Here is a 26,045-nt window from a genome sequence, read left to right as displayed (position 1 = left end):
TGACTATGGCCATAGGAAAATGTGGGTTCCAGGTTGAGACCATTTGAGAAGCCCTGATTTTAAAGTGTAAATATATTTCATAAAGCTTGGAGTGTGGATGCCCGCTATGAATAAATGACATTCATAACCTCTGTCACCAACTCCCTGACGCACACACGAGCTCTCTGGTGCAATCCCCCGCCCTCTCCAGTCTGTCTCTGTGGAAGCGTGTGAGCGGAGCATCCTGACTGTGACTGGTAACGCCACGAGTGTGACGTCCCTCATCCAGTCATCCACCAAACCACTGAGGATTTGAGTCCGGGCTCCTGCGAGAGGTGAGTGAGTTCTTCTTCCGTAGCTACCCGTACTGCGCTCCGTCCGTCTACAGGCTTTCCTGTTGACGCCCCTCGTCAAAACCGACCACTTAGCTTCCAGGTGTCACTTCTTAATGTTCTTTTCCCAAACTGCTAAAACGCTTTTCTTGAAACCTCCAAAGCAAATCATTAAGCGAGCCATTGATGACGGATGACTTTATGCAAAAATGACGACTGGACGGATAGAATGGATAATATACTCACTGATGATGATGATGATGATGATGACTGGTTCATTGCCTTCACAATGTGGAACTCACTACAGAAGAAGACTTCATCCATAACCCTCCTAACCCTCCTAACCCTTAACCATAACCCTTTAACACTAACCCTAACCTACTAACCATAACCCTAAACCTAACCCTAACCCTCCTAACCTAAACCTCCTAACCCTAACCTCCTAAGCCGTATTTATTATGTATTATTGACATAGATGTGATCTGTTACGTATTTATTTATTCATTCTTATTCTATTTTCTATTTATTATCTATCTATCTATCTATCTATCTATCTATCTATCTATCTATCCATCCATCCGTCCGTCCGTCCGTCCGTCCGTCCGTCCGTCCGTCCGTCTGTCTGTCTGTCTATCTTTTTTCCCTGTCCCGTCGAGCCATTAGGGCAGATAGTATTGTTGATCTGAATGCCCTCACGTGCTCAACAGATATGAAAGTGTCTATCTACCTTCCATGAAGACTATGAAATAAATGAGCGTACGGTACATCTAAGTAATAGAGACTCAGGTGTACAGGAGCAGCAACTACAACCCCTCGCCACTTCACAATTCCAATTTCGCAGCTTCACTCCATCGCAGAAAATAAATCCATAAATGATCGAAGTTTTGAGGTTGACTAAAGAGAAGACTTGTAACATGAAGCATTTCAATGGAAACATGTCTGCATGTTCAATATCAATGAAACCAAATATGCACATCTTTTGACTAATAACAGGCCGTAAAGGGACAGTGGGGATTTTTTTGACATGAAGTTGTATGACCACCTTCAGCAGTGTAGTGCATCAACAGTGACTTACCCCCCCCCTCTCCGATTGGTCCCGTGAGTCCGGTTCTGGTCAGATTTCCGTGACAAGGAACGTAGTTCCGCTTAGTTGCGGGGTCATTTAAGTAAGTCACTGTTGATGTACTAAACAGCTGATGGGGACGTCCTACAACTCCATGTCGTCCCATGCCTCCCCCATGTCTGTTACTGATCATTCATTCACACTATAACTTTTACTTGTTGACACTCACAATGCTTCACTTTTCGACATTTGTCATTTACACTTTTTCCCACTTCCTGTACGAAAGGATGGTGTCAAAACAAATGAAGCTGCAGAGAGGGGTTAAAATGACGGCAGTATTTAGCATGTCTTTCATTTCCTTGACGTCCACGTGCTGTCATCTTCAGTATTTGTCCCGTTCTTTGATGTCTTTGACAACAATTAGGCTACTTTAGCTTCCTCCGGTCCTCCATTTAACCCGATGTAGGTTTTGCAGTTGGCGCTCCAAGTGCCTGTAATATTTCCCTGCTTCCTTAAGTGGCGTGCTTTCTTGGCGATGTCAGCATTGGGTTTTGTCAGATGCTCATGGATGTTAGCGTTTGTTTCTTTCAGCTTGCTCCTCTGCCTCAGCAATGCCACCTCCTTGATGATGGCAGGGGTGGTGGTGTGCTTCCTGCCTTGCATTGGCATGCATGTCTCTATGTTGCTGAAGTCCATAAGACGTAAGACCAGTGAAGCCCAGTCACAGTCACGTCGCTCATGCGTGTCGAGTGCTCCAAATCATCCTCTCTGCGAGTCATTTGTGATATAATGTTATCTTTTTCCTCATTTTGCTTCTTTAAAACTTCCACTTTTCCTTGCAGGCCATCCATTGTTTTTAATTTAAGCAACATTTACGTATTCTTGGCCTCTTGTTATGTCTGCTATATTGGATAATAGAAGTGTAAAGGTGACTATAGGGGTGTTATTTCATCTCTAGAGGGCTCTAGTAATGTTTAAACCCGTATTTAGAAGGTGGTAAACAGGTTTTATTTGTCTTATTTTCTCTTATTATGGTTTACCACCTTGAAAATACACTAAATAAAACAGGTTTTATTTCTTATTCTCTCTTATTATGTCTGCTATATTGGCTAATAGGAGTGTAAAGGTGACTATAGGGGTGTTATTTCATGCCTAGAGGGCTCTAATGATGTTAAAAGGCATATTTAGAATGTGGTAAATAGGTTTTCTACGCTCCATATATGAAAATTCTCCATTTATAACTATTGCCATTTAATGGTGGGTGTGGAAGCAATGAAGCGGCATAAACGAGGAATTGCTGGGCATACAAAATGTCAGGCAGGTGTGTAGGAAAGAATACCAGATGAAAATATTCAACAAGAACAAAAACAATGTTAGAACATCTTAAGTACGACAAGTTCACTCCTTGACTTTATTCCCATAATATTTTGACTTTTTTTTCATAATTATTAGAACTTTTTCCCTAACCTAATTTTCCAAGAATTGCAGCTTTATTTTTTTGTGTTGTTTTTCATGTTAAGACTAAAAAACATATTTTTTCTTTAATATTTCAACTCCACACTACCAAAATGACATTATTTGTCCTCATAATATTACCACTTTATTCTCGTAAAATGCATTGTTTTTCTCTTAATATTCTAGCTGTTGCTGCCATTTCTGCTGGGTTTTTTGGAGTTTTTTTTCCAATCATGTCAGCTTTCTTCTTGTAAATGGTCTTCTCGTAATATTATGACTTTATTCCCATAATATTAAAAACTTTTCCCCAACCTAATTTTCCAGAAATGACAACTTTATTTTGCTTTGTTTGCTATTAAAATCTATCCTGATAATAACATTGTTATTATGATAAAATGAAGATTTATTTTCTTGTTAGATTACAAGTTTTTTCTCTGACTTTATTCTTGTAAAATGACTGCTGAGTTTTCCTTTTTTGCTGCTGTTGTTGTTTATTTTTTAGTTTTTTTTGTTAAATTATTAGAATTAAAGGCTGTAGCTTATTCTCACAGATATGATGCTGAAGTTTTGTTTGAGTGGAAACATCTAGAAACTCTGCTCCCTGCACTGAAATGTGTGTAATTGTCTGTTTTGCGTCTAACTGGTGATTGTCACATTGCCTTTTCCAAATATCCGTGATGGATCCTGACTGAGATGCCATAGTGCAGATTTCTTTGAGTTTTGTGTTTATTCTACTGAAGCATTGCTTAATTTTATTGCAGTTCTATTCTTCTATAGTTGTATTACTTCTTGTCTTAGCGGCATGTGGCATGTGGAAAGCAAAGGAAGAAGGCACTGCCCATATGATGCTCAACAATATGTTGATTTATTTTGTTATCTTTTTATTATGGAATCCACTTATCATAATCTGTGCTTCTGGTTTCTCAGCTGGTGCGCTACAGATGTACCGTGTCACAGCCGTTTGCGGCCTGCGGCTCCATTTTTATTGGCACACACGGGATTTACGCATAAAATGGAACATTACCAACATTACCGGACTGGAGTCATACTGAGAAGAGATAATGTTGAAATATTGAATGTTTGAAGAAAATACCCAGATATCTCCTTTCATGTCTAGAAGGCTCTAATCACGTTAAAAAGTGTATTTACAAGGTGGTAAAAAGGTTTTCTATGTCTTATATATCTTATTTTATCTTATTATTTCTACTATGTTGGCTAATAGGAGTGTAAAGGTGACTATAGTGGTGTTATTTCATGTCTAGAGGGCTCTAAAAATGTTAAAAAGCGTATTTAGAAGTTGGTAAACAGGTTTTCTATGTCTCATATATCTTATTTTCTCTTATTATGTCTACTATATTGGGTAATAGGAGTGTAAAGGTGAGTATAGGGGTGTTATTTCATGTCTAGAGGGCTCTAATGTTAAATAAAATTTGTAAATAAGGAATCTTGCTTTGTGGAAATTCACTTATCACAGTCGGGTCTGGAACCAATGAACCGCCATAAACGAGGGATTACTGTAGATCAGGCTGGGGTTTTTTTACAGGCCAGCGGCCCATTCTAAAATATAATTAATGAAGAAAACTAAAAAAAACAACAGCAGCAAAAATTTTAAAATCAGCAGCAATTTTACAAGAATAAAGTCAAAATATTCAGAGAAAAAAGTTGTAATTTTATGAAAATAATGTGATATTGTGAGGGAAAAGAACGTCATTTTAGTAGCAAACAAAACAAAATAAAATAGTCATTTTTAGAAATTTTGGTTGGGGAATAAGTTATAATATTATAAAAATAAGGTCAAATATTATGGGAATAAAGTCAGAATATTACAAGAAGAAAATTTATAATAACAATGTTAAAATAGTTGGAAAAATTAAAAACAAAACCAACAAAATAAAAAAAAAAAACAGCTGTACTTTTACGACAATAAAGTCAAAATGTTAAAAACCCCAGTGTATTGAAACAAGAAAAAGCTGCAATTGTACAAGAATAAACTCAGAATATTATGAGGAAAAATAATGTCATTTTAATATCATATATTTGAAATATTCAAGAAAGAATATGTTCTTTTTTTAAGTCAGAATGGTTATGAGAAACAAACAAAACAAATTAAAGTTTTCATTTTTGGAAAATGTGTTTGGGCAAAAATTCATAACATTATAGGAATAAAGTCATAATATTATGAGAAGAAAGTTGAAATAGTGGGGTGGAGGGGGTGGGGGGGGGCAGAAATAAAAAAACAGCTGTAATTTTATGAGCATAAAGCCAAAATATCAAGACAGAAAAATGTTGGATTTTAACGAGAAAAAAAGTAATATTATGAGGAAAAATAATGTCATTTTAATAGCATAGAATTAAATTTTTGTATTTTTTTAAGTGGTAATGTTGCATGTGAAGTCGACGTTAATGATGTGCTTTTCCACCTACAGTATATGACAAAGCTGAGATGAAATATGTAGAACTTTTTAGCATATTCACAAAATATCAAAGTGACAAAGTTGCATCCTTTCATTGTTCACATTGTGGCCCTCGCTGGGAAAATGTTTGGACACCCCTGGTGTAAATACTAAGTTACGGTGTCCTGTAGGGGGTGCTCGCCTTCAAACAGAATGTGGAAAAACGGTATAAATAACGGTATAAATAATTCATCTTTGCTGTTGTCTATTTGGGGTGGAGGGGGGGTTATCACAGTCGGGTCTGGAACCAATGAACCGCCATAAATAAGGGATTACTGCAGGCTGTTTTTTTTACAGGCCAGCGGCACATTTTAAAAATACTATTTATGAAGAAAACTAAAATAAACCCCCCCAAAAAATGGAAAAATCAGCAGTATAAATAAGTCATCTTTGTTGTTGTCTATTTGGGGTGGGGGGGGGTTATAAAAAGTGTGTCACCTGACATTCCTGCATGATCAGCAAGTCATGAGTTGGTGGTTGCCTGCAGGGAAGGTGAAACAACTCCTTCCCTCCCATCAGCTGAGATGAGCATGTGGACACTTGCCACTTTCTTTTCCCATCCGCCGTGTCCTTTAAGGAGCACGCTTCCCTTCCCAGCTATCTGCAGAACAAAAGCGCATCTTGTGCAGGAGCGTGTCAAAAGACCAGAAGTTTGAATCTGCCATTCAGAAGTACACCACAGGATCACTGCGAGCAGAAGCCAAATCATCATTTTTGTAAGGCTCATTAAATAAGTACGCTTATATAAGCTATAAGATAGAATGAGGTTGGGCTTAAAAACACACTTTTTGTCTGCTTGATTGAACAAATGAAACATTTCGTAGCGGTGGCCGATACTGCAAATCTTTATTATCTGAGCTATTTTTTATGTCATCAGATTTATCATTCTCCCTGAATCACCACCTCATCGTGGTGGAGGAGTTTGTGTGCCCGAGTGATCCTAGCAGCTATGTTGTTTGGGGCTACATGCCCCTGGAAGGGTCTCCCAAGGCAAACAGGTCGTAGGTGACGGGCCAGACCAAGAGTGATTTAGAAGACCTTATGAAAAACACAAGACGAGGGACCGCAACTCGCCCGGACTTGGGATATCGGGGCCTCACCCTGAAGGGGCTCGCAGGCAAGCGCCCGGTGGTCGGGCCTTCACCCGTGGGGCCCGGCGTGAGGTCAATAGGCGGATCGGCGCAGCGTCTGCAGTTATGCGGTCGCTGTACCGGACCGTCGTGGTGAAGGCAGAGCCGTGCCGGAAGTCAAAGCTCTCAATTTACCGAGAGTAGAGCCGCTGCTCCTTTGCATCAAGAGGAGCCATTTGAGGTGTCTCGGGCATCTGGTCCGGATGCCTCCCGGAGGTGAGGTGTTCCTGGCATGCCCAGCAGGGATAAGGCCCCAGCGCAGACCTACGACACCATGAAGGGATTATGTCTCACAGCTGGTCTGGGAACGCCTTGGTGTCCTCCTGGTGGAACTGGAGGAGGTGGCCGGGGACCGGAAAGTCTGGGATTCCCTCCTGAGACTGCTGGCCCCGCGACCCGGTTAAGTGCAGGAAAAAGGACTGATGGATGGATTTATCTGCATGATGTCATAATTCATAATCGGCCCTATAATGAACAGTCCGAAGATCGTGCAACCCTAATTATTATTATGATGTTATTATTGTGCCTGCTGTGAGATCATTCAAACCTGCAATAAAAACCTGTTGTTCTGGCGATCAAGTCTGGTGCTTGTCTCAATGAACAATTACTGACACCTAGTGATCAATGCAGAATACTACATTCACAACTTGTATTTGATTGTTTTTGTACTGTATTTCATTAAGCCATTTTTATGCTTGAAAATGCTTTATTTAGGCAAAAAAATATGTACAACTTGCTTAAATATGCATACCTTTTAATGAATAATAAGCCATATCCAACCAGGAAACAGCATCATTTATTCATTAATTTACACTACTGCTCAAAAGTTTAAGAACAGCCCAATTTGTCCATTCATTTATTGAAATTTAAGTGGTTCAAGTCCAGCTAATAGCTTGAGTGGTACAAAGGTAAGCGGTGAAGTGGCAGAGGTTAAAAAAAGGCAAGGTTAGCCAAAAGTGAAAAATAATGTGTATTTCAGAATGATACTGTTTCAGGGACCACAAAATGGGTTAACAATTTAAAGCTGTTGTGCAGAAATGGAGGTTGATCAAGCCTTGGCAGTTGGCAAGGAACAATGGAAGAGAGACAGACCATCCTAACACTTCAAAATTGAGTTTTTTTCCTCTTCTACAACTTTGGACCGGTAGTGTATGTTTGAAAAAACCTGACTTTTGTGAGATTGTGCGCCTTTTTTTTTATTTTAAGTCGCAAATCATTGGACGTTTTTTTAGTTGACTAAAAGAATTCCTTGTCCAGCAGGGTTGCCAGTCCCGTTGCATCAGTAGTTGTTCATCTTTGGAACAAGCGCATCACACGGGTTTGCTGCATGCAAGGTAGGTTGGATTGCAAGGTTTATAGTGTGCATAAAGCACTTTATGTGCACTTCTGATCCTGCCTTTGGCATTAAAATGTTCCATTCATTCAGGACTCAATGGCTGTCTAATTTCCCACATTTTATGGAATTCCACATTTTCCCTTCCCATTGAAAATGGATGCATAGTTCCACAATTGACAACCAATTCAAACCATTCACACCCCAGGAATCCCATCTTTCCTATGATTTCACATTCTCCACACAACATTGTGTGACTTGTTCTGTCAGCCAATAAAATGGCCTGGGAGCTGAAGCAGCAGTGACGCGGACCAGAGCCCCGGCAGGGATGAACGTGTCTGCCAGGTCCTACCAGGAGGGGGTGTTCCTGGGTAACGTCACTGTGGCTTACCTCCCCAACTCCAGCCTGCCCTCAAACAAGACCGGCACCATGAAGCCTGCAGCTTGTGAGCAAGCCCACATTGCCGTGGAGGTAAGCGCTAGTCAGGGCGGCCATGTGGTGGCACCCATGTGGTCATGTGTCCACAGCAAGGTGTCTCCTTACCTGGCGTGCCTCGCCATTCAGCTGATTCTCTATGTGTGTGTGTGTGTGTGTGTGTGTGTGAGAGCGAGAGAGAGAGAGAGAGAGAAATAGAGGGAGGATTGGGCTGGCACCATGATCTAGTACAGGGGTGTCCACACCTGTGATGTGGGGGTGGTATTAATGTCTTTCATTTTGTAAAAAAAAAGTAATCCAATATGTTAAGTGCCTTGGAGATGTTGTCTCTCCTAACAACAGACAGAAAATGACGAGCTGCGTGTGTTCCATCACAAGTCCAAATAAATTCTGACTGAATTCCTCATTGGTCCGATTTCAAAGGAAAGCAGAAACATCACACATATCCCGTATGAAAAACCAACACACTCTGCTTTGCTTTCTCTCAGCTCTTTCTGACTCTGGGGATCATCTCCCTGCTAGAGAACATCCTGGTCATCACAGCCATCATTAAGAACAAGAACCTTCATTCACCTATGTACTTCTTCATCTGCAGGTAAGGACTCACACACATGCGAAAATACACACCACGATGTTATGACAGCTGACACCAGAGGTGCCCAAAGTGCAGCCTGGGGGCCATTTGTGGCCAGCAGCTCATTTTAATCGGCCCGTGATTTATTACAGATGAAATTGTGGGCCATTCCACCGAATCGGTGCCATTTATATGTATGTCTTTCTTCAACTAAATCTGATAATACGCACACACCGCTGATCAGAAGTAGAAGAGCACAGCCTTTAAAAGGCTAAATCTTGGCAAAATGTGGATTGAATGTGACTTAGTGTCAGGTATGTCAGGATCCGTGAGTCGGCACACGTGACAGCATGTTTCTGTTCCCTTCCTATGCCTTATTTCCTGTTTCAGACCCTTATTTTGTTGTAACTTCCTGTTTTGTTTGCTTCTGTGTTCATCCACCTTGGATTTAGAAAATGGACATGAGTTCCAGGCTCAGAGATTAGTCATAAATAGTCCATCTATCAAATAAATCAAGCAAATGGCAGCATGTGGAATGACAATCAATAACAAGACCGCATAGTGAAGGTTTTCCTCGTGTTGCTTTTCCAGTTTGGCTGTAGCCGACATGCTAGTGAGCGTGTCCAACGCCTGGGAAACGGTGGTGATTTACCTGCTCAACAACAGACAGCTCGTGGTGGAGGAGCACTTCATCCGACACATGGACAACGTGTTTGACTCCATGATCTGCATCTCCGTGGTTGCATCCATGTGCAGCCTGGTGGCCATTGCTGTGGACAGGTAACCTTCCACGTATCTCCATCCTCAACTTCCAGTGCTTCTACAGTGTTCCCTCGCGCCATCGCGGTTCACCTTTCACAGACTTGCTGTTTCGGGGATTTTTTTTTTGGGCAATTTTAGTTCTTTTTTTTTTTTTTTTTTTTTTTACAGCGTATGAACACTGTTACAGGCCGAGCCTGGCCCTTGAGGTGGCAGTGTCTCTCTATTCTCTCTCTCCTGTCTGCACCGCCCATTGTCTTCTGCATCCTAATTGGCTGTAGACCATTTTCAATCAATCTCCTTCTTGCCATCTCCTGCTGTGGTCATGGCTACCAAACTAGCTAACCATGTGAGCTGCTTGCTAACCGCCAATACAGTAAACAATAGAAGAAACAGAAGAAGCTAGCCGTGTGAGAAAGATACGACGACAGGAGGACTGTGTTTTAACAAGGATACAAAAACACTACAGCGGGACGGCGCCAGGACAAAGAGGCACGGTCAGAGGAGTGAAATACTCACGAGTCACTTAATCATTTCTTGTGTCCAACCTACTAGGTTGACCATTAAAATTCACAGTAAATGTGAACTTTGAGAGTGTTTAAACAAGAGAGCAATGTGAGAGAATGTTCATGCCTGTCTGAGAAAAGTGTATAAAGTGTATAGTGAGGGTTTTTTTCTATTATGCTTATCCTAATTAGGGTCTCGGGGGTATGCTGGAGCCTATCCCAGCTGACTTCTGGCGTGAGGCGGGGTACACCCTGGACTGGTGGCCAGTCAATCGCAGCGAATGAATGAATGAATGAATCATCACAGCAGTTGTCCATCCCTGTCCCAAGACCCCCTAAGCAGATATTGATAGGTTATATATTTGACATTAGATTGTTGTTTTCCAGGGTTAGGGGTAGTGTTAGGTTTAGGGTTAGATATCGATAGGTTATACTGTATGTTTGAAGGGTTAGGTTTAGGTTTAGGGTTAGATATTGATAGGTTATATGTTTGAAGGGTTAGGTTTAGGGTTAGATATTGATAGGTTATATGTTTGAAGGGTTAGGTTTAGGGTTAGATATTGATAGGTTATATGTTTGAATGGTTAGGTTTAGGGTTAGATATTGATAGGTTTTATGTGTGAAGGGTTAGGGTTAGGTTTAGGGTTAGATATCGATAGGTTGTATGTTTGAAGGGTTAGGTTTAGGGTTAGATATTGATAGGTTATATGTTTGAAGAGTTAGGGTTAGGTTTAGGGTTAGATATTGATAGGTTATATGTTTGAATATTTAGGTTTAGGGTTAGATATTGATAGGTTATACTGTATGTTTGAAGGGTTAGGGTTAGGTTTAGGATTAGATATCGATAGGTTTTATGTGTGAAGGGTTAGGGTTAGGTTTAGGGTTAGATATCGATAGGTTATACTGTATATTTGAAATGTAGATTGTTGTTTTCAACGTTGTTGAGCAATGGGATGATGATCTGCAGGTACATCACCATCTTCTACGCACTGAGGTACCACAACATCATGACAGTGAGGCGAGCTGGCTGCGTCATCGGGGGGATCTGGACCTTCTGCACAGGCTGCGGGATCATCTTCATCATCTACTCGGACACCACCTCGGTCATCATCTGCCTGGTGGCCATGTTCTTCAGCATGCTGCTCATCATGGCCTCCCTTTACAGCCACATGTTCATGCTGGCGCGATCACACGTCAAGCGCATCGCCGCCCTGCCCGGCCACAACACCATCCACCAGCGGACCAGCATGAAGGGCGCCATCACCCTCACCATTCTCCTGGGCATCTTCATCATCTGCTGGGCGCCCTTCTTCCTCCACCTCATCCTCATGATATCCTGCCCGAGGAACGTCTACTGCGTGTGCTTCATGTCCCACTTCAACCTCTACCTCATCCTCATCATGTGCAACTCCGTCATTGACCCGCTCATCTACGCCTTCAGGAGTCAGGAGATGCGCACAACTTTCAAGGAGATCGTGTGTTGTTTCAACCTGCAGAACTGCTACACCAACATCTGCGCTCTGACTGCTGAGTGCTGAGCATCGCAGAGGAAATGTGTCGAGTACAACTTCATTGCTAATGGTATACATACGTACTTTGAGCTGGACCGATATCATATCATGCTATGATATCGTTATTATTATCACAAAACAGTTGGACTGTCGGCAGTTATGCAGTTATGTTCCCTGGCACCGCTCTGCTGTACTGCAGCGTTTTTGTATCCTTGTTAAAACATATTGCTCCTGTCGGCGTATTTTCCTCCTCTTCGTCATCCTTCATGAACCGAAGATTGATTTACAGTGTTCCCTCGCTACATTGCGGTTCCCCTTCTACAGACTCGCTGTTTCGCACATTTTGTGTGTGCAATTTTGCATGTTTTTTGTAAACAGCGTATGACCGTGCATTGTGTCGCGCGTCTTTGTGGTGTATTAGATCGATCTATAGGTGCTCTGTTTTATGTGTGTATTTACTACTGCTACCAGTAGAGGGTGTTATATACTATGTGAGAGTTCCACCTAGTAGTATGTGTTTACGTGCTTGTACCAGCATATTAGGAACCCACCGTAGACAATAGCCAGCTAAACATAGAGCCACAACAGTCCTTATTGGCTAAGGGAGAACCTGCCCGTTGTGTTCTGCATCCTGATTGGCTGTAGACCAAATCGGAGCATCCCTACTCTCAACATAAATGTACACTTCTGTCATTTTTCATCTAACTCTGATACAGTCATCCGGGGGTGTCCAAAGTGCCGCTCCAGGGCCATTTGTGCATGTTTTTTTAATTTGTCCCGTCTCACATTCTCAAAATAGAATTTAAAAATAAAACCCAAAAAACCCAGCAAAAATCAGCAGTAATTTTACAAGAATAAAGTCAAAATATTAAGAGAAAACGTTAAAAAGCCGCAGTTTTACAAGCATAAACTCTTAATTTTAACAGGAAAAATAATATTATTTTAGTAGTACAGAGTTGAAATATTGAATAAAAACACTTTAAAAAAGTGGTACTATTATGAGAAACATGCCATTGTCTGGCAACTAGTCCGGGGTGTACCCCACCTCTTGCCCAAAGTCAGCGGACAGAAACTTTTCAGGATCACCAAATGTGGATAAGCAGTGCTCAAACCCGCATAGGAAATGACAAAGTACAACTATACAGTAGACACAGTTACAAGTTTATTTTGATTTGAAAAGAAAACACACACACGTGCAACAAGAGACGCAACAGGTAGACGCTAGTTCTGATTTGGAAAAAACAGTTCCAAGGCCCAGTTTTACAATCTGTATTTTCAATCTGGATTAAAGTGATCCCATCAGTAGGGTGGATTCAGTGTGCATGTCAGACCCAAAATGTAGTGAAACCTTAAGATGGTATCAAATAATATTACACATTTTGCTCATGCAGTGTAGCCCAAACCCTTCACAGTCGTGCACCCCTTCACACATCTGACTGGAAGTCATGTACCCCCTCCTCCTGCACACTTCAAAAACAAAAACCACACAATCAAACATCAATGACATACAGTATTATTCAATGTATTATGACATAAAAAAGTAATGTGTCTTATTTTTCAGCTGCACACATACGCTACTTGTCTTCTGTTTGGTGAATTGATTAATATTACAAATGATCACTGTTGTTAATGATATATTACATTACATTAAATGGTGACAAGCTGTGGTAAGATGTGGTGACCTGTGACCTTGATTCTCTTTTGCAGTGCTTTGGTCTGCGACAACGTGACATGTGGTAACTATAATGACAACCAAGGCACGTAAACCACTTTACCAATGTACACTTGCGCACTTATCTAAATACCACCATTGTACTAGTCATATACGTTATGGTAGTATATTTTAAATTCTTTTGGTTATTTTAAAGTATTTTTAAATATTGTTTTTTTTACTAATTTCTTTGTTGTTAAACTTTAAGTTTTAAGTTTGCTCAGCATGTTACTTGTAGTTTACTATTTATGTACTTAGAAAAGCTTTGTTAATGTTTACTCATACTGTATGTACATAAGAGTGCGATTCATTTACTAACTAATATACAATATTATAGAATTAATAAAACTTAACTTAATATATTCATTGTAATATATTTGTATTTATATTTCTGTATGATTTAATTGTAGTATTTTTTAAATAATGAATCATTGCATTTATTTTTTTTAATGAATGAATGAATTATTAAATGAGATTTTTTGTGTAGTGTATGCATTATGTACGTGCAGACTCTGGGGACACCCTGCATAAGAGATGTCATGTTGGAGTTAGTGTTGAAATAAAGGCTGTATGCCTTCTGAACAAAGTAGCATCTTCCGGAAGGTGTGCCTCAGCTCAGTGCTGCGGAAGGCGTAGATAGCAGGATCGATAAGGGCGTGGCTCGTCATCAGCAACACGTGAAGCTGGAAGAGTGATCTGTAACACTCACAGTACGGGTTTGTCTGGCACACTGCCATGATGACAAGGTGGAGGAAAAAAGGCGCCCAACACACCACAAATGCTCCAAACAGGATGGTCAGCGTGAGGGCTCCTCTCACCCCGCCACCCCGCCACCTCTTATGGCCTTTCTCGCCACCACAGGAGGTCAGAGAGGCGATCTTCCTGGCGTGGATGCGTGCCAGCATGAACATGTACACGTACAGGAAGCAGATGACGGCAAAGGAGAGGACGAAAAAGGCAACGAAGCAGATCATGATGAACTTGGAATCGAAGAACCTCACCATGAGCACGGCCGACACCCCGCATGTTGTCCAGATAGTACCTAAAACGCCCGCTGTTCGCCGCATTGTCATGATGTTGTGGTATCTGAGTGCGTGGAATATGGAGATATACCTGCAAGGGAACCGCAACAAATGCTTATGTCATCAAAAACTACTAGGAGGTACTGAGTACAAAGTCATCTGGCTTTAATTACAGTGGAACCCACAGAGTCCCGCACCCCAAACTGTAAATAAATAAACAAATAAGCCTCAAAAGTTAAAAAAAACAAAAAAACTTGGGAGTTCAAACCATCATCATACAAGACATCATGTGAGACCACAGAAAACCACAGACTCAACTCAGGGTTAACTCCAGGTTCTGATGGGGCCGCCATACTGGCCTGGTAGCACTGGCCAGGCCCACTGGCCCAGGACCCACCAGCCTGGATACGGATACCGACCTGCTACCGGCAGGGCAGAGCAGAACCCACATTAGCAGCCAAATATGCTAATCCCCACAGAGGGGGGCAGCAGAGCGTTACATCCCTAGGTTACCCCAGGTACAAGGGTCTGGGCCAGCTCTCCCTTTCTCGGGTACTGAAAGCTGCAAGTTAAAACTGGTGGGATACTCATTTAGAAGACTTTCCTGCTCTGGCACTGCCTTTGTGATGGGAACATTTCTGGTTTACAGATATAACGTCCGTCACATGTTATTTGAGTCTGTATGCTGTCTGGGGGCTGAGTGTTGCATTTCAGTACAGGGTGTCTCTTCATGTAATTTCAATTACGTCAGGTCAGGTGAAGGAGCAACCAGGATACCATTGTGTGATTGGGCTGCCTCCCCAGTAAGTACCAGTAGGGGGTCCTGAAAACATCTGTTGACATCCCAGAATTACCTTTTCATGCCACGGACAAAGCGGCATCGAGGAAGTGATTCTTTTCCCTTCCGATGTAATACATTGAATTATAAGCGGTGCAGTCAGGAAGCCACCCTGTGATGTAAGTTCTCTTAGGACGGACTGGCAGCAAGAATGTCTCCTTTCTTTTACAATGTCATTCACTAGCACTCAATGGAGTATAAAAACTTGTAGGGGCCTCTTTTGCAAAAGAAATAAACTCCCTGTCTTTATTTCAGGCGTTCCCTTTTCTTAAGAAATAATTTTTTCCTCAACAACTTCCATGCGGATGTCAGCCCTTGCTTCAGCAGGCTGTCACACTTGATCCAAGTGACCGCTGGGGTCGGTGTGGCTTGCCTGCCATGCAGAAGCTCCATGCCCAGAAGCCAGGCACAACCCAGCCCAAACCTGCGCAGATCTGATTCCCAGACCGGGACACAACCAGCAACCCCAGCCAAGCTTTGGAGTGCTGGTTCCAGCAAGACAGAGGCAGCTTTTCCCCAAGTGTGTATGTGAGAGTCTACGATCCCATGGTAGTTGAGGTCAACCAGTGTCAAATCTCCCCATGCTATCATGGCTTTCAACGTTGTTGTCGTGTTCATGTACGTACCGGTCAGCGGCAATGGCCAGGAAGCTGAAAATGGAACCCACAAAGGACATACAGAGGAGCGAGTCCATCACATCGTCAAGCTTGGTCTCAGAGAAGCCCTCCTTCTTCAGTTGCCCCTCATCTGCAACCACAAGCAGCACGTTCTCGCAGGTTTTAGTGAGGCTGGCGACGGTGTTGAAGCCCGCCAGGCTGCACATGAAACAGAACATGGGTGAGTGGAGGTTCCGGTTGTATATGACGGCCACCACAACCAAGAGATTCTCCATCAGACCGACTGCGCCGATGGTGAAGAAGATCGGGGCGGGGACGCTCAACTCCGGGCAGTCCGACGTGTTTGCTGTTGTGTTCATTGTCAGTCTAGATGGGGGCTATCTGGTTTACAAAGATGGGCACTTAAGCTTTAAAGACACCGTTATTGTCCTTTGATGTTCTCAAGATGGTGAACGCCGTTTTCTGGAATTATGTTTTTGGAAATGTTTGCGTTCAATCAGCAAAGCTTCGTTTGAATGTCAATACTCAGTAAAGCCCAGTAAAACACTGCAGAAAAGTTGCTCAGTTGATGTCCTCCTCGATAATAAGAGATAGCAAGTGGAGCACAAGGGAACATTCGTTCCTTCTTGTCATGAAAGTCATTCCCAGAAGACTTTCCACACACGCATTTGTTCTCAAGGGATTGCTGTTGTTTTGGATGCCAATCTGTCAGGATCAGAACCGACCAGTGCCATGCAGTCTCAGAATTCTTACATCCTGAAAGAAAAGAAAATGTGTTCAGAGCAAATTAGACTTTCAAATGTTGAAAGTCTTGTTGAAAAGACTTCTTTCAGTCTTAGTTTGTTGGTAAAACGAGTGAAAATGATAATAATCAAATGTGTCACAATATCATGAGGCCATTGTACATTATGGTATATATTGGTATAGTCGCAGTTACAAGTGGCCCTCTGAGTGTAACCATAACTGTGATGTGGCCCACGGTGAAAACGAGTTTGACGCCCCTACACGAATGTAACAAACCTACAGCCAAATAATTCACTAGTGTGTAAAAACAAATAAAATTCTTGATTTCCACTGGAAAGGAATGGACTTAAAGCCTGATTATAAATCGCAAACTACATCAGCCTCTTGACTAAGTCTTGAAGGTAACTACATTTCAAACCTACCTTGTTTCACATTTGTCCAACAGGCTGTGAAAAGGATCCTGTTTGAAGACCGTATTGGAGACACGTGTTCCTCGTCAAAGCATTGTAGTGCTGGAATGAATGCTGCATGGTTGGATGTGAGCAAGAGCGGCTTAGGTTTATGTGATAACACAACACTGTTGTTGTAGCCTTGAAAGTCTGCTTTGCCTTCACTGAGGCTGCAACACAGCAAAAAAACAAAACAAAACAAGCCAGCCAGGACAGGATGTGAAAACAGGACATGTCCTGGGAAAACAAGACTTTTGGTCACCCTACTCTGATCTTAAGAATTCTTCTTCAACAGATGAATATGTGTTTGTCTTAAATTAAGAATAAACGTGGTTTCTAAACTTTCTAAATGTAAGAATGGACTCACACGCAGAAAATATATCTACTCTGCAAAAACTACATTTCAAAAAAGTAAAAAAGTCCCATTTTAAGCAACCATTTCTTAAAGATTTGCTGATTTGGGACCAATATGAAGGCTGCACAGCACATTTTCTAGAGCGTACCAAGATTTATGATATTAAATCTAGTCATAAAATCTGTGTAAATGTATCAAATTATTCAACTTGATTCAAGAAAATATGTCTCTCTTTTTATTTAGTTTATAAATGTAAAAACTAGTGAATTTACATGCAAAACATGCCAAAAAGAATTCTGATAGTGTTTATGACAATAGGTTTTCCTAAATGAAGTGGATTTAAGTTACAATCACACTCCCTCCACTCATCACTGTGTTCACCAACAAGTCATTCATGGGAAAAGTCACATTAAAAGTTTATTCAACCATTTCATTCCTCATTTATATGTATTTCACTTTGTTTTATGCATGTAAAACTGTAAATATGTTCAACAAATTATATTTTTGTGTTCATTTCAATGTACCCTTGAAACTAATTAATTACATTTACACGGAAAAAGGTGTCCGTCAGGCCTTTTGGAACGGATTAAAAACAAAAACCGGGTTTTAATCAGAAAAACATTGCTGTCCCATTGTATAAAAGGATGAAGATAAAAGCGAACAGTTTGGCCTGCAGGGGTCCACGGCGAGGCGTGAACAGACTCTAGTGAACGTTACAACAAAAAAAAGACTGCTCGCAGTAGAAAATTTATTTATTTATTTATTTATTTATTTATTTATTTATTTATTTACCTACCATTGACCATGCTCCATTTCTAGAAAAAAATGTCATTAAGCATTTGCAAGCAAGGCCCTAATTTCCTGCTTCAAACAAACAATCAATCATACACATTGTTCTTCTTTGGATTGATTGGATTGCGGTATCGCAGTACTTCTTGCAGCCATTGGCTGCCGAAACCAAACGAAAAGTAACGAGTAGCGACGATGCTCTTTGGAAGTGTACTGTAACACAGGTATCCATTTTCTTTTGATAGTGTTGTCAAGTAAACATAGAAGTCGGCACCGACAGAAATAGTAAACTAAAAACATAAAAAAAACGATTTAAGTACAGTATTCGTCACTGTGCAACACTGGTTAAAAGTACTACAAGTACATAGTTTATGTTTCCCATCCACTGTAGTGGGGGCGGCAATGCCCAGTTGATCCACCTGGTGTGCCAAAGCTATTCAATACCATAGAAGAAGAAATAGGTGCTGGGAAGCAACAAGGAATGCGGTGGAAGGGACACGCTCACATTAGTTAACAAAAATAATCAAGTAGTTCAACGCAATGTGATGGCAGACCAGTGTTCCCGGGTGGCAGTTTTTTGTCAGATGAAGTGCTGTGACTGTTGAGACAAAATGGCTAACAGGTACGTGAACACTCTCGCTCGTTAGCGTTAGCAGCTAAGCTAAAACGTCGGCGCAGGTTTGCTGGTGATTGTTTGAGTCGTTAAGGTTTCCGTACATGTTTATTTAAGCTGTAAGAAGTGGCGCACAACATGCGAGGCATCCTCGACTCTGTGTGAAGAGTAAAATATGTCGCTGACGAATTGGGTTAGAATTAAATAGCAACACTATGTCTGTAGCATTAGCGTTTGTCAGTTACCTTGTTTGCGTTTATGCTGCGTGTCGACTTTGCTAAAGGTGATTCCCTCCTTTACTCCAAATTACACCTTTTTCACTCCGAAAATTTAAGAACACCACCACTTGCTAGCATAAGTTACCAACAGTGTTGTCAGAGAACACATTGTACAAATAAATGTCTATAAATCTTCACAATTACGAGTTTAACTGAATGAGATTTGTCCTTCGACCCGAAAAGGGGGCGTGGCGTTAATGGCTGTCACTCACTCACTCGTGCACGGGCACAAGCGGGCATATACACATATAGGCTGTGTCAGAGAAGCTATTGACAATTAGCAGTTATGGCTTATCAGAGGGGGTGGGATATAGTACGTTGTAACGCTAACGGCCACATTGCAGCACCTTTACACCCCCTTTAAAGGAAAAGTGCACTTTTTTTGGAATTTTGTCCATTCACAATCCTTATGTGAGACATGAACACACGTCTTTCTCTTTTCTGTGCATTCTAAAGATATAAAAACTTATAAAAAGAGGCCGCTAAAAATGCACTTAATCGGATGCAACCGCATATAAAGCTTTCAGAAAAATATTTATAAGGCTGTGACCTTCAGTGTTTACTGGGGGTTGTCATGGTTCCCAGCTGGAAAAGGGTGGTTTGTACCTTTTGGGTTGGGAGTGAGGTGTTTCCTCAGGAGGAGGAGTTCAAGTAGCTTGGGGTCTTGTTCAGGAATGATCATCACACAATGACACAATGAAGTGAACAATGAAGTGAACGTCTCAAGAAAAGCAAATGTAAGTCAACGTGTGTCCCTCTTGCTCCTCCCCCAGCATGGACTGAAGCCAAACGGCACAGTGGGACCAGCAGAGGGTTTTTAGCGTAGATGAAGCATGAAGAGTCCAGTACACAGATGCAGGGATGTGGAGCACGGCCGGGACCACGCTTGGGCCGGGTCCAGCTTCTTGCAAGCGGAGCAACGCATCCCTGTCTCCAAAGACGTCATCACCGCCTCCTCCGCCTCTGCCCTGTGGTTCATCAGGGACGCCTGCGGCATCATTTGTGCTGTCATTACATGGCTGTTGGTTGTGTATGCAGAGTTCGTGGTGCTGTTTGTCATGCTGCTTCCCTCCAAGAGCCTGACGTACAGCGTCGTCAACGGCCTTCTGTTCAACGCCCTGGCCTTCCTCGCTCTTGCCTCACACCTCAGGGCCATGTGCACTGATCCTGTAAGTCACTTACTCAGATATCAGCATTCACGTACATTACTTGCCAAAATACTGTGTTCCTTCCAAAACCAACATCCCACGTAAGAGACATCTTGCCTCATCGATACCACCTGGTTTGGCGTGTGACCCCCTCTATCACAACGTACACATTTAAAAAGTGTACACAGTGTAGCATTCTGCTTGCAAACACTTCAGCACTGGAAAAAGAATCATCAGAGACTGGGAGAAATAAAACAAAAGAACAATGTGATGTCTGCTCTCAAGAAGAAAGCACACATTGTTGTTGGGAATGAAAGCTAGTGAGGCGCTGGCGAGAAGGCTTTTGAATGGATTTATTCCATCCGGAAGAAGACCTAGCCTGTAATACCATATTGATTTTCTACTATATTATAGTATTTTAATCTGGGGTGCACGATAATTATCGGGATGATTGATTTTCTACTATATTATAGTATTTTAATCTGGGGTGCACGATAATTATCGGGATGATATTAGGAGTGATGATATCATACCAACAAATCCGATAACATTGGAAAATATCTCAGATAAGCGATAATTTGAAAAAATGCTTTAGGGACGTCCCAATCCACATTTTTTGGCTTCCGGTCCGATTTTTTAAAATAGTTTTGCCAATCTGATCCGATACCAATCTTTTTTTTTTTTTTTTTTTTTTTAAATAACAAGCTTTTGTTACAAACATGAATTTGTGGAATTGAATATGGTTCTGAAAATAGCATTCAAAATAATGCAAGCAAAGTATTGCTGAATGTACTTTTTTATTCCACAGCATGACCAACAATATTGTTTGGCTTTTGTAACAAACCTTTGTGAGTCAGGTCCCTAATCCAATAAAAGATCAAATTGGAAAAAATGGGGGTGCAAAATACTTTTAGGGTAGGACTAATAAGTTCAACACATGCAACCTTTCCAGCCACCTGAAACGCCAGCATTGCTGCGATGCCGGGGGGTGGTTCCTATCGGCCCGGCGTTTGAAAAGTGCAAAAAGTTTGCCAGGAACGACCCGAAGGCTAACAAGCAATCTGTGATGTCATGTTTTTCCAACCCATTTCAACCACTCCAGCATTGAAACATTGATATCCCGCCATCTTCCTGTTCCTGGCATGCAAGCAAGTTATGTTTTTTAAATAACATTAGCATAGCCTAGCCTTTTTTGTTTTTTTTCTGGTCACCTTCTTGTGGTTTGTACTGTCTGAATATGGGTGTAAAATCCATTTCAATCACTACAGTTACTCTTCAACTTAAGTGCTGTCAATGTAGGGAAAATGAGTTTGCATTAATTTACCATGTAGTGTTGAGGCTATCATGCAGTATGGTAAAGTATGTTTGTTTCTTATAGGGGGCAGTGCCCAAAGGCAATGCAACAAAGGAATACATACAAAGCCTTCAGTTGAAACCAGGACAAGTGGTCTACAAGTGTCCCAAGTGCTGCAGCATCAAGCCTGACCGTGCACACCACTGCAGGTAAGGCACCACACATTCTAGGCCTGGGGTGTCCAAACTGTGACCTGCGACAGTTTTTTTTTTGACCCAGGGCACTGCACATTCTTAAAGCTTAAAAACACACAGCAGCAAAAATGGAAAAATCAGCAGTAATTGTATGAGAATGAAGTGAAAATATTATGAGAAAAAAGTTGTAATCTAACGAGAAAAGTCATAATTGCAAGTTTTTTTTCTGTAGTTTTTTAAAAAGTTTTTGTGTTATTACCTTATATTTTTAGAATGTGCTGCGGGCCAATAAATAAAAAAACGCAATTGACCCCTGGGCTGCACTTTGGACACCCCGTCTCAGTCTGAAATGTACTCCTGACTTGGGGTTTCTATTTGCAAAACTGTTTCACGCATAAATGCCACAAGTTTACAAAAGCTGGCTGAGCTCTTGTTAATTTGCTCACTCACGTCCGTCTGTGACTAGTGTTTGCAAACGCTGCATACGGAAGATGGACCACCACTGCCCCTGGGTCAACAACTGTGTTGGGGAGAACAATCAAAAGTACTTTGTGCTCTTCACTGTAAGTTGGCTACTTTTTAATTTCTTTAAAGAACTTTAGAATGCAGATGCTTTATTGATATTTGCAGAGTGATGCAGTTGTATGTACAGTACGTATGTACAGTATGTGTATGATGGATGAGTGCTATTAGCAGCTCTTCTTTTTGCCACCCAGATGTACATTGCACTGGTCTCTCTCCACGCTCTAGTCATGGTGGTTTTTCATTTTCTCTACTGCTTTGAAGATGACTGGACAAGTAAGTGTTTTACATTCATATTTACAATCAGCTTGTAATTCTCTAATGCAGTTTGTAAGGGAAAAAAATCCACGCTATCCACAAGCGACGATGTTCGAATCCTCTACCTCTCCCGACACCTGAACCTCTTCCACACTTCCCACACTCTTTCTACTCCCCGAATCTCTCAAATCTCCAAACTTATCAGAAAATCCAATCCCAACCCTGGACCAGTCCTGCCTCTCCTCTCTGCTTCGCCTCATTCACTCTTCACGCGCGCCTTGTGTGAAGTGTGCATTTTTCAAGACTGCAGCTGTTACTCCAAAACCGAAAAAACCTGCTTCAGATCCCAACAACTCCAATAACCTCCATACAATCTCCAACTTACCTCATCATCTCCTTCGTCTTTGACTTTCAAAAAAGGTGCTTATGAATTCAAAGTCTGGTTTTGCATTTTCTTCCCCCAAAATCAACCGAGCTGTGATCTTAGGGATAGTTTGGATTTTTTGACATGAAGTTGTACGACATCCCCATCAGCGGTGTACTACATCAACAGTGACTTACCCCCCACACTTGGTCTCCTAAGTCCACTTCTGGTCGGATTTTGGTGATGAAGAACCTAGTTCCGCTTAATTGCAGGGGACATTTAAGTAAAGAGTTTGGCTTCTCAAAACAATATGCATTAAAAAACTATAATACATTTGCATCACAAAAATGCCTTTTCAAAAAAATCAGACATGACCCTGTGTGAAAAAGTGATTGCCCCCTAAAGCTATTAACTGGTTGGGCCCCCCTTAGCAGGAACAACTGCAATTAAGCATTTGCCATAACTTGCAATGAGTCTCTTCCAGCCTGCAGTTCTTTGGATGTTGTTGTGGGGTCTTTTGTGACCTTTCGGATGAGTTGTCCCTGCGTCATTTTGGTTGGTTGGCCGGCCGCTCCTGGGAAGGTTCACCACTGTTCCATGTTTTGGCCATTTGTGGATAATGGCTCTCACTGTGAAGCGATCACCCCTCCCATCATTTTAGCATGAGTAGTCATAGATATTTTTTCTAGAAGCCGTCTGTTCAGGTTGTATTGATTTGTATCTTGCATGCAAGTTTTGTTCAGTTGTACCTCTCGTTATTCTCAAAGAACTTGACTTGTCTCTCGGTTGTTGTTTTTTTTTTTTGAGCCAACAGCAGATTTCCCCATGACAACAGTGGATATGGTACTGAGGGGTGATGTTGAATTTGTGGCCACTCCTAAATTGAAATGTCAAACGATACGTGCCAATGTAGCTGCATCTGCAGACGCTCCAGTAATAAGAGGCCGTCGTAGAGTGTAGCAGCATCTCATATGATCCTCTTCCTTCATATCCTCGTCTCCCAGAGTGCAGTTCCTTCTCTCCACCAGCAACCGTCATCCTCCTCATACTCCTGTGCTTTGAGGGCCTCCTCTTCCTTATCTTCACCTCTGTGATGTTTGGCACCCAAGTCCACTCCATCTGTACAGATGAAACTGTAAGTAACCCATTTAGTTCATTAGCAGTCCTCCTTGTTTTACCTTCTACCCTTTTCCCCTGTCAGTCTTTCTCTGCTCAATGTCACTCCTTGGTGGGCAGCTGGGTGTCTCATTTCTCTCCTCTGTTGAAATGCAGACAACTTGCTAGCAAAACAGTTCTTACTCATACCCACTTAACTTAACTTCTCCGGATTTTGCAAGTCCATTTTGCGCTACAATGCCATCGCTTACTGACAGCTTGTGAACTTTATGGGAGCCCCTTTCCGCCACTGAAAGAAAAAAAATATCTCAATGGTAAGTCATAATTATGAGATTAAAAGTCAAAATTATAAGATAAATAGTCAGAACTGTGATTAAAAAGTCAAGAGATAAAAAGTTGAAATTATGAGAATCATAATTGAGTCACAATATTGAGATAAAAAGTCAAAAGTACAAGATATAAAGTCATAATTATGAGATAAAGGTCAAAATTATGAGAGTCACAATTATGAAATAAAAAAGACAAAATTCTAAGATAAAGTCATAATTATGAGATACAAAGGGCGCATGTGCCACCTTCTTCACTGGAGCCTTTGTCACATGGCACTCGTCACACGTGCGTTTGTGTCTCATAATTTTGACTTATCTCATAATTTCAACATTTTACCTCCATAAATCCAACTTTTTTTTCCTCATAATTTTGACTTTATCTCATTATTTTGACTTTTTATTTCATGTCATAAGTATGCTAGGTCATAAGTATGACCTAGCATTGGGGTTCTTTTGAGTGGTGGAAATGGGCTTCCATAGAAGTGACATACTGTACGTGTAGCCATCACAAAAACAACCAAACAGACCTACTGTCAGTTTGTACTCATGTCACAGTTAGATTGCATGCCATGGGTCGGTGTGTTTCGCCGTGTTTGATTCTTGTAAGATAGCTTGAGACTTTTTGGATTTAGATTGCACTGTTGTGTTGAAATGAGCAGTTTGGTTTATACACCTACCTTCTACGAGCACTATCAGACGATGCAAGCTAGTGGTCCGTCCTTGCCAGTGTTCAGCTGCAGTTTAATGAAACAGCGTCAAAATGAGATGAGTGGAAATGCGTCCGGGTCCGGACTGTAGTACAGTAATCCCTCGCCACTGTGCGCTTAAAAAAAAAAGAATTAAGTCATTGCTGTTTTGTGGTTGAATATGGCCTATTATTAGTTTAAAAAACATGCATATTTAAGCAAATATTACGTATTTTCAAGCATACAAATGGCGAAATGAAATAAAATACGATTGTAAGGTATTCAGAAGAAGATATGATGTAGTATTCTACACTGGTTACTAAATGTCAGTAATGTTACATTGATGAGACAATAGCCACCGCAGGAACTACCAGTGTGCGTCTATATTATGTCGTATTTATGTCTTTTACATAGGTGTGTCACGATAACACATTTGGCTGGACAATCATTGCCCTCCAGATATTGCCAATAAACAATATTATTCTCAAATTTTTTGAAAACATTTTATCATGAATGATAAGATATGGCATAATAATGCGAGTACATTTAATTTCTAATTGGAATTGGAATGTCAAGAGCTTTTCAGTCAAATAAATGAAACAGCATATTCAACAAAAAAACACAATCTCTCTCTCTCTCTCTCTCTCTCTCTCTCTCTCTCTCTCTCTCTCTCCTCCCCCACCCCCCATTAAAATAAAATGGACTCTCAGTCTCTTTAAGTAAAAATTGCACTTAAATTAAAATCATAACATAAAAGAATAACAAATAGTCCCTGTCTCTGTTAAGAAAAAAAACACAAGCACACACAACAATAAAAAGAATTCATAAATAAATGCAGTATCAAGTCTCAGTAAACAAAATAGCACTTGAATAAATTATGAACATGGAGTATTATTCCTCAGCTAAGAAACAAAAAAGTGCAGACTAGCCACAGGCAATAAAACCAATGCAGCATTTTTCACTCATCAGGAATAGCTTTTGTTTTTTTTCACAAGCTTTTTCAGGAACAAATAACATTACTGTCTCAGTCACGGGTGTCCAAAGTAAGTCCTGGGGGCCATAGATGGCCCACAGCTCGGCCTGCACCTTCAAACTGACCTGTGCGTCTTCAGAAAATGGTTATTGCCCATTTTTGTGCATTTGCTATGACCGTCATGCTAATTGTCACAGTGTACACATGCATGCTT

At 41.2% G+C, this 26,045-nt stretch overlaps 3 protein-coding genes across 5 annotated transcripts in view; 2 read left to right on the top strand and 1 right to left on the bottom strand.

Moving 5' to 3' along the window:
• Nucleotides 1-206: 206 nt before the first annotated feature.
• Nucleotides 207-13,379, top strand: LOC129185612 (melanocortin receptor 5-like). 2 transcript variants are annotated; one of them, XM_054782891.1, is made up of 6 exons: nucleotides 207-314; nucleotides 7,673-7,746; nucleotides 8,016-8,217; nucleotides 8,670-8,776; nucleotides 9,347-9,535; nucleotides 10,988-13,379. In XM_054782891.1, exons 3-6 carry the CDS (start codon nucleotides 8,074-8,076, stop codon nucleotides 11,556-11,558), a joined length of 1,011 nt encoding a protein of 336 aa, XP_054638866.1. In that variant the 5' UTR covers nucleotides 207-314; nucleotides 7,673-7,746; nucleotides 8,016-8,073; the 3' UTR covers nucleotides 11,559-13,379. The 2 variants fall into 2 exon arrangements, with proteins under 2 accessions (XP_054638866.1, XP_054638867.1); XM_054782892.1 differs by lacking the exon at nucleotides 207-314 and having other exon boundaries at nucleotides 5,120-8,217.
• A 307-nt stretch (nucleotides 13,380-13,686) lies between these two features.
• On the bottom strand, nucleotides 13,687-17,027 carry mc2r (melanocortin 2 receptor). Its single transcript, XM_054782133.1, has 3 exons — nucleotides 16,886-17,027; nucleotides 15,729-16,475; nucleotides 13,687-14,355 (listed from the first exon to the last, which is right to left on the bottom strand). Exons 2-3 carry the CDS (start codon nucleotides 16,076-16,078, stop codon nucleotides 13,791-13,793), a joined length of 915 nt encoding a protein of 304 aa, XP_054638108.1. The 5' UTR covers nucleotides 16,079-16,475; nucleotides 16,886-17,027; the 3' UTR covers nucleotides 13,687-13,790.
• Nucleotides 17,028-18,486: 1,459 nt separating this feature from the next.
• zdhhc3a (zinc finger DHHC-type palmitoyltransferase 3a) overlaps nucleotides 18,487-26,045 on the top strand; it is a 20,800-nt gene continuing 13,241 nt past the window's right edge. For both annotated transcript variants that reach the window (XM_054782873.1, XM_054782874.1), the window contains exons 1-6: nucleotides 18,487-18,678; nucleotides 19,721-20,116; nucleotides 21,474-21,598; nucleotides 22,050-22,146; nucleotides 22,300-22,381; nucleotides 23,732-23,862. In XM_054782873.1, coding sequence (XP_054638848.1) covers nucleotides 19,781-20,116; nucleotides 21,474-21,598; nucleotides 22,050-22,146; nucleotides 22,300-22,381; nucleotides 23,732-23,862 — 771 coding nt within the window. In that variant the 5' untranslated portion in view covers nucleotides 18,487-18,678; nucleotides 19,721-19,780. The remainder of the gene's footprint in view (nucleotides 18,679-19,720; nucleotides 20,117-21,473; nucleotides 21,599-22,049; nucleotides 22,147-22,299; nucleotides 22,382-23,731; nucleotides 23,863-26,045) is intronic.

Source organism: Dunckerocampus dactyliophorus, chromosome 7 (genome assembly GCF_027744805.1).
Source record: "Dunckerocampus dactyliophorus isolate RoL2022-P2 chromosome 7, RoL_Ddac_1.1, whole genome shotgun sequence".
In the NCBI taxonomy this organism is placed as follows: Eukaryota; Metazoa; Chordata; class Actinopteri; order Syngnathiformes; family Syngnathidae; genus Dunckerocampus; species Dunckerocampus dactyliophorus.
Note: the sequence above shows the minus strand (reverse complement) of the source record. Positions and strands in the feature narration are given on the sequence as shown.